The following is a 12366-nucleotide window of genomic DNA, read 5'->3' as shown; positions in this document are numbered from 1 at the left end:
AGAACCTTGTGGCAGGTACTTTGCAAATTAATGTATCACTTCAGATCACTGTATTTAAGTTCCTGTTCCTCTCTCCTCCCACCCCCCCAGCACCTGAATCCTGCCATGCCTATATTCACTCTCACTGTCAGTTCTAACCAAATCAAAATACCTGTACCATATCCTTTGTACTCACTACCTTCTCCCACCACAAGCATCCATTAGACCACAGAGAATTTCTTTCCTATGCCACTAAAACATGATCTTCCTGTCATCTGTATTTGACTCAAAGTTTATGAACTTCATACAGTTTTTTCAAGCTACAACTAAACTTGTTACTTAATTGTGCTAGCAAAACTCAAAATCTAGCAGGTTGCAATCACCCAGTTCTATTTCTTAACATTTAGCACTTTACAAAAAACTTTACTACAGATAGTTAATTTGTTTATATGCCTACTGATTAAAGTCTGATGAATTTACATCAATTCCTCCTGCATTTGACTCTACCTTCTTAAAATAACGAATGTTCATGTTATTGTTATGATTAAAACTAATGTTTATGTGCCTACCATGTGGCATATAACATGCATTATTTTGCTTAAATCCTCAAAGAACCCTTTAAATGAAGTACTAATATTGTTACCAGTTTTTAAAGGGAGGTCATGGAGGCTCTGAAAGATTCAGTAACTTGCTCATGTTAAAAGAGGTAATGAATGGTGGATCTTTGAACTGAGGTATTCCTGTCCATAAAGACCATGCATTCAATCATTACAGATTCTGCATCTTGCAACTGATGAGTTTCAGTTCCTATTACATTTATGGCAGTGTTTCAATATAGGGGGCTCTTACCAAAGATGTATTAAAAACAGATAAAACAATACAAAAATCAAGTTATCTATTTTTTTCTTAAAATTTTACTTTTAATCTCTCATATACAAGCAGCATGCCTAAAGTTGGTTTGTGTTAGACCAAAGAGTATGGAAAATAATTGTACAAAATAAATATCCTCCATGCATAAAATTACTAAGCAAAGATAAGAGGCTGTTTTATTATTAAAATGTCTCAAAACAAAAGGGCACTACATCTCAACTATGACTAAGTATGATACATCACATTATTAAAATTAAATAATTGGAGTAAAGAAAGTAGCTTAACTTTCATCACGTTTGAAAACTCATAAATTTTTAAATTAAGAGGAAATCTTGGATATGATACGTTACAGAACTAAGGAAAACAAAAAGTGATTTTAAAAATAAATTACATTTGCTAATCTAGGTTAACAAATATCATCTTATGTTTAGTTTTCAATCCAAAAGTCACAATGTATTTGCCATAATTTTCTGAAATGGTAACTAGGTTATTTCAAGATATCCCAAAACTTTTGTCTTCATTCATCCTTTTTAAACCCAACAAAATTCAGTAAACTTTGCTGGGCACCTTTTATGAGTAAGTTACTATGTTAAGGCCTTGTAGATACACCATTTCATATAAGTAGCTTATACTTCAGTACCCTAGCTAATCATGATGCAACAGAAATAAATTTATTTCTAATTCATGGTAACTTTTTTGGCAATAAGAAAACAGACTTTCAAGACACTCTGAATATTAAGTAAATATCTATACTCTTCCTTCAACTTTACTGCAACAATCCTCTCAAAGTTGAGGTAATTATAATTACTGAAATAACATAATACTTGCATACCAATTCCTAATTTAATAAGAAGTATATTCTTATGTGCTAACCATCTGTAGCAAGAAATGATAGGGAGTGGTCAACACTTCTTCAAAATATACAGTTACAGTAAAAATACTAAAAAACTGGGACCTTAATGAAGAACAGCAGAACTAAGCTGTCTTTTCAATATTCCGTTAATTTCTTTTAAAAATTGTACTACTGATACTCAAAACTTAAAATTAAAACTAGTATTTTCTCCCTCAGCTTAAAAGAAATCACTTAAAACCAAAATTAAAAACATAAGCATCTGCAGATGCCATTTCTGTCTACTCAGCAAAACTAGAATTGCAAAACATTCTTTTTAGTAGAGTTAACTACCACAACAGATAAACTGTTTCCCAGCTAGTGGCTTTCATCAACCCCCAACTAAAAAATAAACCATTATCTAATGTGATGTGACAGTGTGAAATCTCATAATACATAATAACATTCGGCAGGAATGATGTAACAAATAGGGAGCTGGATGTGTGTGATACGTGATGGCTGGACTTCAACCAAATGTCAGATAAGCAAATAAAACGGTCTTTTCTCTTGTTCCAACCCTTGCCACTATACGATCACACACACATAAAGCACAGCACAGTAAGCCTGAGATTCCTGGACTTTACCCTCATTATAAATCGATGAAGGAGGCTAAGAAATCATCAGCTTGGAGGTTTGATTCTGAAGTAAATTTAGGAGGAAAGCTCTCTAGGATGGATAAACTTGAAACTTACCTACCTTGCTCAAGCCCTCTAATTCCAATGAAAAAGAGTGGCATAGGCTTGCCAGACTTTCAGGGCCCTTCTAGATGCCAGACATATACTCACAACTACAATTGGTCAGAAACTACGGTGGCCCATGAACACTGAGCCCATTTAGTTAACTGAGGCTCAAAGCTTTAGGAAATCTATGCGAGACAATGGGTTATAGTGGAGAGATCACTATATTGGGAGCCAAAAGGTTTCATGCCCAATACAGTTATACCCCAAATAGCTCAAACCTCTATATTTTTTCCAAATTATATTCAGTTTTCTACATTTTTCTCATTTTCTCCTCTAGTAGCCAGCAGTTTTGAACTACCTATGACTTTTTGTCTATCTTACCTCTGCCTCAAGTTTGTGTTATTTACCCATCTAAAAGTATGATTTAAAAAAAAAAAAAATCTGTCATCCCTGAATAGGTGAAAATCGATAAAATGAAATTGAGTTTGGAATTCAATTGCACCTGAAAGATCATCTAAACTGTAACACTTTCATTTCAAGGTCATTAAAGCAGAGAAATACCTCTCCAAAATCACATAGTTCATGGCAAAATAGCACTTAAAATCCGTATTTTATGACTTCCAGTTTAATTTATTTTTTCCAATACTTTTGTTTTTCAAAAAAACTAGGATAAGCAGAAAAAGCTTATAAACCAGAAAGAGTTCTATAAAAAACGAATTAACATAAAAAAAGGAAGAACACTAGAGCAAGAACAACCTGAAACCAGGTGTGTTTTCAAATAAATAAGTCTTCTCTGTCCCTAAATCATGCTTTTCACATTTTTGGAGGGGTAGAGGGAAGCTTTCTTATATTTAGCATTGTTCAAAGGAATTTATGGGGCTTTCTTTTGTGGAAATTTTAAAAGTTAAAGAAGTAAAATGTTTGTGCACTGGTACAAATCTGCTTGATAATTAAACTGGATGATTCACTTTGACCTTAAGATTCAAAATTTGTGACTATCTAAATGTAAATTATCTCAGAATTTTTAAACAAAACTTACAGATTTCAAATGAATTGTCTGCAAGAAGGGTCCTTAACCTAGAGGTCATGTATACGTTTTCTATGAACTTATGACCATAGTATATAATTCATTTATTTTGGTGTATACATACAACTGTACATTTTTTCTGAGTCTACAGCTGGCATTGGTTTTCAAAGGTAATGACTCAAAATAATAATCATTACTTTCTATGTATAGACAAACTGAAAGAATCCCAAATTATGAAAAGACAAAAACTGCATGCATATTAATATTAGCAAAAGAACCTCTATTTTTGAAGTATTCACCTGGTGTTCCTACAATGCTATATTTGATCTACATGTTACACTTTAGGACCATTCTCCTACTCTAAATATAGATGACACAACTTATCTCTAGTAGCATTTTCCTTTGAATAGTTAAATCTAATTAGAAAAAAAGTAACTTTTTATTCAGAAAATGTGTAATTTTATTTAAATTAACAAGTATTTGTACTTGCTACAATGTAAATTTCCTTAATTCTCCTATACTATTAAAATTCTGCACGAACATCTTAAAAACTCACATTTGCAAATGTTCCATACAGTTCAAAAAACTTCAAATGTGTGAAAACAGCATTTGCCAATTCAAATTTATACTGTTCTATTAAACTCTGATACTTGGAGATATCTCCACATTTTTTAATCTTTCATTTTCCTTTTCTTTAGATTTAGAAGAGAATTAAATAGAAATATTCCAAAAGAGTCAGAGGAGCATATCTCATCTGAATGTTTTAAATTGACTCTATATTTCAAATTTATTTTAAGATTAACACCACAGCATGTTATTTAATCTCTTGTGTTTTTGTAACAATCGCTTACTGTAGAATAACTATTTTAATTTCCATCAAAAAACAGAAGTTAAATCAGTAGTCAACGCCAGTGTGATTTTATCAGTTTTCTTACTAAACAATATTCAGAATGATTAGATACTTTAATATTTGCAAGCAAACTCTATAAAACTCTGTGGAAACATGAGGATTTTATTATCACTTCAAAAAGACTGTCTACAACTTTGGAAGAACAAGACAGATGGAAAAACTGCTTGAGCCCATGAGTTCAAGACCAGCCTGGGCAACACAGAGAGATCGCTTTCTCTACCAAAAAAAAAAAAAAGAAAAAGAAAAAGAAAATCAGCAGGTTACTATAGCATACGCCTGTAGTCCCAGCTACTTGGGAGGTTGAAGTAGGAGGATGGCTTGAGCCCCGGGAGGTAAAGGCTGCAGGCTGCTTCAAGTCATGATCTCATGACCGCACTGCAGCCTGGGTGACAGTAAAACTTTGTCTCAAAAAAAAAAGGAAAAAGAAAAAAGTGTCATCAGCTTGTTGCAATGAGATGTTTTGCCTTCGATGATTCCAAGCCACTCTCCTGTCAACTAAAGCTACATTTAAAAACTCAATCACTTAACTCTTCAGATCCCCAAAGATTTACTTTTCTATTCTCCCTCTCCCCTTGCATTTACCTCAATGCTTTATGATTATGTACCCATCTGTAGAATTTAAAGCAATACATAATTTTATTTGAACCTTAAAAACCAACCTCTAAATAAAAGCCAGTAATACTGCTTCCATTTTACTGCTAAGAAAACCAAGTTAAAGGACTTACCCCTATTTACAGGATTAATAAGTTAACAGTCTGAATTTAAACCCACCCGCTTACAGTGTCTCCAATATAACTTCAACTCTCAACTTTCTCCTTCCCCAAATATACTTCTGTATCAACACACCTATACTCATTTTTATTCTTATGATGTTACTACCTTCCAGAGATTATAAAACTGAATATCAAGGTTTGGATGCACAGAGTTTGTGGTGAAAAACATGATGAAAATAAGATAAAAAATAGTTGACTGTGCTAGCTGTAAACATTAGCACGTCAAAGTCTTTATGCAGATGACTGAAAAAGTTAAAAGAAAATGTTTTTAAAATATTGTAAAGCTATAATATTTTTAAAAATTAAAACAGCCCACACTACTCAGGAGTTATGTTTGGTCAGTGTAGGAGAGATCCAATTATCAAAAAGCAAATACTGGGACTAAGATGACTGACCTCTTGATGGCTTCTCAGGGCCTGTGTCCATTAGTACTGATAAATAAACCACCAATGAGTGTTCTTATGTAGCTATAAAGTTACTTTGAAAATAAAAATAAATCACTACTTTAGGCCTGGCGCAGTGGCTCACGCCTGTAATCCCAGCACTGTGGGGGACTGAGGCAGGCAGATCACAAGGTCAAGAGATGGAGACTATCCCAGACAACATGGCGAAACCCCATCTCTACTAAAAATACAAAAAAAAATTAGCTGGGCATGGTGGCGTGCGCCTGTAGTCCCGGCTACTCGGGAGGCTGAGGCAGGGGAATCGCTTGAACCTGAGACGCGGAGGTTGCAGCGAGCGGAGGTTGCAGTGAGCCGAGATTGCGCCACTGAATTCCAGACTGGCGAAAGAGCAAGACTCTGTCTCAAAAAAATAAATAAAATAAGATAAAATAAAAATAAATAAATCACTACTTAAAAAGGTACAATGCATTTTCAAAGATAAGGTATCTTTCTGATCTGTAAGAATTATACGATATGGTTTATTCAAGCAATAATAACATACTTTTCCTGAGAAACACAGATTGAGTCTTCCTGTTAAATCAAATCTACCCCAAAGCTAAAAGTGAGAGCTTAACTTCAGATTATTTCCACCTACTAAATTTAGAGTTTATCCTTTTATGTCTAGACACATACCAGAAACTATTTTCCTTTTTTATATATGAGAAACCAGCCAGGAGTACACTTTGGGAGGCTGAGGTGGGAGGATCATTTGAGGCCAGGAATTCCAGACCAGCCTGGGCAATACAGTGACACTTCATCTCTACAAAAAAAATTTTTTTTTAAATTAGCCCAGACTTGTGGTGCACACCTGTAGTTCCAGCTATTCAAGAGGCTGAGGTGGCAGGATAGCTTGAGCCCAGGAGGTAGAGGTTTTAGTGAGCCAAGATCACGCCACTGCACTCCCAGCCTGGGAAACAGAAAAGACTCTGCCTCAAAAAAAAAAAAAAAAAAAGCAAGAAAAACCTTTAATAGGCATTTTGGGTTCTTCATTAGCACCACTTTCCTTTTGCACTTCTCTTCAAAAGGTGATTTATCAACATGTGATAAGTTAGTTTCTCAGTAATATACTGCTTATTGTAAATGTTTTGAGTATAGAGACAGTAAGCAAGATTTGCATTCCTGCTCCTCCCTATCCAATGCCCATAATAGTTCAAACTACATTTATCTCAAAGATGACTCAATACTTTTCAAAGAGAATTGAATAAATTTGGAAGACTAAGCATTCAATATGGATGCAAAAAATAGAATATGAAAGAAGGGAAAGAGAAGAGTGGGAGAAGAGGGAGAAAAGAAATTTCTGTATATTTTCAATGATTAACTATAATATTTTGCTTCTCACAAGAATGTCAGTTTCTCGTCAAATAATTCTATAATTTTACTTAATATTAATGCAAAAATTTACAGAATTTCCATGAAATGTAAAATGGTCATTTACAAATGGAATAATATGAAGAATTAAGTTTATTATCCTATTTATAAATAAAATGTTAAGAGCACTAATCTCGGAACTTTTGTGTCCCATATAAAATTCAATACATCTTAGTAATTAAATAGTTGGTCCAATAGCACACCATCTAATACTAAATTTAAGGGGCACCTAAGCCTAACTAGTTCTTGAAACTACTGACATTAATAAGCAAAATTACCATAAGAAAATTATTTTTGTAAATTACCTAGAATACATATATACAATATTCTTAATCCTTTTTTAAATAAGGAGCCACCTGAAACAGAATGCCAAAATCTTTATATAAATCAGCTTATAAAAATAAAACTGATAACAAGTTTCAGTGATAATATGTGATTATCCTGGCTAATGCTTATTTCCATTAAAGAGAACTATTATTACCAGGGTCATTAAAATTAAATCTAAACTTCATCAGTGAGTACATTTGCATGACACCGCTCAAATAAGCACATATGAATTTTGTGGCAAGAAGATACAACTTTCATTTGTTCTCTGAAATTCCAAGTATTCTAAAAACACAGAATACTCTAAAAGTACATTCAAGCATGGTTTTAAAAGTTCTTTTTTGTAGTCTTTTGAACTACTGGATCATAAATTTAACAGCTCCTAAGTTAGAAAACATTTTACTACTGAAAGAAAATTTCTCACTAATATCCAAGTTATATTAATATCCCTGAAAATTACTGACAGAACTAATCAACTATGTGTTTCTCCAAAACTGGAAGCTAGCTAGCTCAACTGCAACACCGTCAGTTGGGAAGCCTAATATATTAATATGAATTAACTAAGTCACAAAGCCAGTAACTTAAAAAATAAATAAATCACTTAAGAGTAATATCAAAGAAGTAACAAGTATTATTTCTTATACCCTTGTATCACACAGACATTCAGTAGTATGCCTTTGGAGTAAAAAGCTTCTCTTGGTCAAATGAGAACCAAGATAGACAAGTGCTGCCTCAACTGGCAGTTTCTGTTGCATGGTCTAATGCTGAGTTTCTCAATCATTTTTACCGCCACCCACCCTCATTCCAGTCGTCATTTGGCAATGTCTGGAGACATTTTGATCGTCACTAGGAGAGATGCTACTGCCTAGTTCCCAGGTACTTCCCAAACCCCTCCTGAGAACTACCATGTACATTCTTCACCTAGTGACAGTATCGATTAACCTCCCCATCTCAAATTGTAGCTTCAAACTGTCCTAAAGTGGAGCTCAAAACAAGAGGTCATTAAGCTGGGGTCAGAGATATGTGCCAAGCTCTAACGCCAGATGTTAAGAGAGAGAAACCCCAGCCTGGTCTATACAGTCAAATATCATGACTAAACAAGATTTCTCTGCCTGCCATTGCCAACTCGGGAAGTTGACTTAACACAAATCAATCAAAAGTAAATCTACAAAATGCCCACTATGGTTTTAAATCAGAGAAAATGTCAAAAAGTCTGGGAAAGTCCAAGAGCTGCTAAACAAGAGCTCGCATCAAAATAAACGGGCTTCAGGAGGAGCAAAGGCAGCATCCCTCCCAGAAGCGGAACCCCTCTAATGCCCCTCTCAGGTTAGGAGCCTGCAAATGGCAACAAAAGAGATCTGCCAAGACAGCAGAATGAGGGGCCAGTTAACCCAAATGAGGAATACGCTCCTTAGGAGAAAGGAGAATCCTCCTCATTCCTACTCTGGCCCAGGGACCCCTGCATGTAGCTTCCCCTTCTCTCCTTTCCAGATAGTAGTTTTATACCAATTCATCAACTTTTCCTAACCACTGTATAAAGGCTATGTTGGGAGGTGTTTAAATTTACCACTTACCACAATGGCCAGAATAGGGGGAGACACACAAGTTCTGAAAGGACAGCCTATTTTGCACTGGAGACAGTAACAACCTGCCTTTAGGTTAAGGCCCACCAGGGAAAACAGGAGGTTAAGTGTGATTTTGGTTTTAGGTGAGATAATGAATAGTGGAGATGTTTTTGAAAGTGTTCACTATGAAAAAATGCTATGCTAACCATTAATATACTCTGTAGTTTGAAAGACTACCACTGACAGACCAAAAATACCAATTTAAATCAAAATTTATCCAAAACGTGAGAAGTTGGTTCTCTGGATTACTCCTCTCTCTACTTCCACCAATACAGCTCATGTGAGGTATACATGAGGTATACATAAACCGCATACTCTAGACAATTATTTTCATTTCTCAAACACCAAAAATGATTGTTCTAAATAATTTAGTCAGTTGACTAAAAATAGTTTTTAAATGCTAAACCTAAAAAGCCTAAAGAGTAGGAAAACTAAAAAACAACATATATGTGTAATCGAAATGTGAATACACTGATGTTTCTGCTACCATCAGTGGAATTTACTGTTTTAATTAACATATGTAAGGCTACAGATATTGTGATATTTAGGTGAAAGTTCTATATTTTCCATACCATTTTTGTAAGTAGTCCAGTGCCTCCAAACGAGCACCAATCTCAAAAGTGATTCCAGGGCGATTTGGGGGCTTTTTACTCATCTTGAGATCCTATTCTTCAGTATTCTCTTTTCACTACCTCAAGAGAAAGAAAAAAGTTAGATTCCAATGCAGAAAATGCATAGGAAGTAGAGTATAAGGGAACAGGTCAAATTAAAATTAAACAGAATTTCTAAAACAATACATGAGAATATGAAATACTTGCCAAATTGTTAAGAAATTTGAAGGAGTATTACCAACATCTCTATATAAAGTTCTGTGCAATCTGCAGGCAATCTTGATAATGATTTAAGAAAAAGAACAAAGAAAACTATCTAAAAAGAATGAGTAAATGGACTGTTAAAAATTGTTAATAGCTAAAAATGCTTTACATTTGAGCTTCCAGATACCCAAGAAAATTCTCCACGGGGAAGCTGAAAATGCTTTCCTGCCTTTGAAAAATTAAGACAGCTGAGTATTCTGGAATAGGACTACTGAAATTCCTGAGAACAAAATCAATTTTTAATTTCAACAAATATTTGTTGAGTGCCTCATAATACAAAACACTAGATAAGGCCCTACAGCACATAAAGATGGAGGAAACAGTAGGCACACTCCTCTGCCAGTGAAGATACCACTAATTCCTCTTGGAATTAGGATTTTTCATTACCCATGATCTCCCACCTTGGTAGCACATAATTCAATAATTTTAATTTAACATACAGTATTACAAAAGAGACTGCTTTCTTATACTTTACATTCAACAAGCAATAATAACATGCTTTTGTTAACTGAGTATTTCTACTATATTTCAATATAGACAATGTCCACATTGATAATAAAAGTGGTTGTAATGCTAGAACAAAAACTGCAAAGGAGTACCTATGTATCCCTAGGTCATTCACATGCAAAGTACTATATTTTGGGCCACAGTGGCCACCGAGCACACTTGAGGTGGCCTCTTTTTCACTAATGGGTATGTGAGGAATATGAATACATTTTGAGATAACCTAATCAAAACATAACTCATAATTAAGAATGTAAATTGATTGTTATCAGGGGCGAGGAGAGATCCGTAAAATGTCCTTCGGTATTTGAGATCACTAATGACTATGTTCCCTACAGTTTAAAAAGAAAAAAAGAAACACACACACTTGTCATCTTTTATAATGGTTTTGTCACAATTCATAATAGACAAAATAGAACAACAAACATAAAATTCCAACTGCTCCCTCTTTTCTCTTTGAAAGAGTCTGATAGGTAAGGGAAAAAATAGCATCAACACTGGCCATGAAAATATGCGAACTCAAATACCCATGGTTGGAGGGGGAGAGTGGGTATCCTCCTGCTATGGTATAAGCAAATATTAGAGCATTAAAAAGTTAACAGGGAGCTTGCCCAGGGTGTAGCTGGTGCAAAAGAACAAATGTACGAATATTTTTAATAGAGGTCTTGTCAGTGCGCAACACGTAAGGCAGTTACTTAAATGTTTGTGTAGAAATCGAATCAACCTTTTCTGCTGTCTGTCACAGGAAGAATTCAGTAAGGGATAGTTCACAAGGTACACTAACATCTAGAATCAAACTTAGAGCCCATAATTAAGTGATGGATTGAATGAGTATAATCCCCCAGTGACACTTAGGGATGAAGTACCAGAAAAAAAAACAAGATTTTCCTTTGTCTTAGGTTCGAAGAGGGAAGGATGAAGAGGGATTTGAATTAAGGAACTTTCATAAAGTAAGACAGTCTACTGGGAGTAAAACTTGAAGCAAAAACAAGGCAGAAAGCACGGAGAGGAGTAAAAACAGTAAGGAAAGGAGCAAAGAATGGCAAGAAATAGGACAGTGAAAGTTTTCGGAGATGACAAGTTAGAGGGAAGAAGAAACGAGCAAGAAGACATAGAGACCGACAATGTAAAGCAATGGTCGGAGAATGACCGCCAGGCCAAAAAAGGTGAGGAGGTGAGGCCAGACAGAGAGGGGGTGGCACGAGACAGGCAGGAAAGGCTGACAGGGCTGGCAGGGAGCTGGAGAAGCCTCCAGGTTTGACAGCCATCCGGCCCTCGGCAGGGGGGTAAGGAAGGGAGGGGAAGGGGGAGCTGCGGCGCCCAGACAATAGGGCCGGCGAGTTACGGGGAGGGAGGCGGGAGGGGAGCGGGCCGGATAGAGAGACACCAGAATGGGGGCGTCCCGGGCGGCCCGGCGGGGGCCAGGCGGCCTGCCGGCTCAGCCGCCGCCGCCTCTTACCGACTCGGCCTCCTCTCTGCACAGCAGCCGGGCCGTCCGGGGCCGAGCTGGGGCACGAGCAGGGCGGCCAGCCCGGGCCTCTGCCTCTGCCTCCGCCCAGGCAGCGGCCGGGGAGGGAGCAGGAGCGGAGCGAGCTGGGGCCGCAGCGCCGGATCGGCCCAAGGTTTCGCGGGAGGGAGCTGGGTCCGAGCCCTCAAGCTTGCTCAGGGTCCGCTGCCATCGCCGCCGCCGCCGCCGCCGCCTCCGCCGCCGGCCAGCCCTGACGCGACGCCGGGCCCCGGCGACGTCAGCCGCCCGCGACGTGCCGGAAGCGGGCCTGGCCTTGTCACGTGACTCACGAGGGTTGGGCCCGGGCCGCGCAGCCGATTGGCGGGCCGCCGTAGGAGGCGGGGCTTTGCGGTCGTTGACGGACCGCTAGCGGGCGGGGCTCTGGTTAGTGGAGGAAAGAACGCGAGCTCTTGGTGCCTATTGGTAGTTGTGAAGTATTTGACCTTTGAGATTTGAGGACGAAGGGCATTGCTTATTATTCTTGATTCGTTGGGAACCACGTCACCAAAACCCCTTTACCCAGGACCCATGGCAAACTTTTTCAAATGCACTACATGCTTTCTTAGATATCCACCCCACTCCACATCAAGAA

General features: G+C 37.2%; 1 protein-coding gene across 19 annotated transcripts in view; it reads right to left on the bottom strand.

Moving 5' to 3' along the window:
* Nucleotides 1-12062, bottom strand: part of PHF20L1 (PHD finger protein 20 like 1) — a 74524-nt gene extending 62462 nt beyond the window's left edge. For 6 of the 19 annotated variants that reach the window (XM_063606909.1, XM_034966626.3, XM_057303093.2 and 3 more), the window contains exons 1-2: nucleotides 11727-12021; nucleotides 9461-9580 (exon numbers count right to left, since the gene is read on the bottom strand). In XM_063606909.1, the coding sequence (XP_063462979.1) occupies nucleotides 9461-9543 (83 nt within the window). In that variant the 5' untranslated portion in view covers nucleotides 9544-9580; nucleotides 11727-12021. Of the gene's footprint in view, nucleotides 1-9460; nucleotides 9581-11726 lie in introns of all 19 variants that reach the window. The other 13 variants (XM_034966620.3, XM_034966623.3, XM_063606910.1 and 10 more) reach the window with 8 other exon arrangements.
* Between the last annotated feature and the right edge of the window lie 304 nt (nucleotides 12063-12366).

Source organism: Pan paniscus, chromosome 7 (genome assembly GCF_029289425.2).
Source record: "Pan paniscus chromosome 7, NHGRI_mPanPan1-v2.0_pri, whole genome shotgun sequence".
NCBI classification, from domain to species: domain Eukaryota; kingdom Metazoa; phylum Chordata; class Mammalia; order Primates; family Hominidae; genus Pan; species Pan paniscus.
The sequence above is the reverse complement of the archived record's forward strand: the minus strand, read 5'-3'. Positions and strand labels throughout refer to the sequence as shown.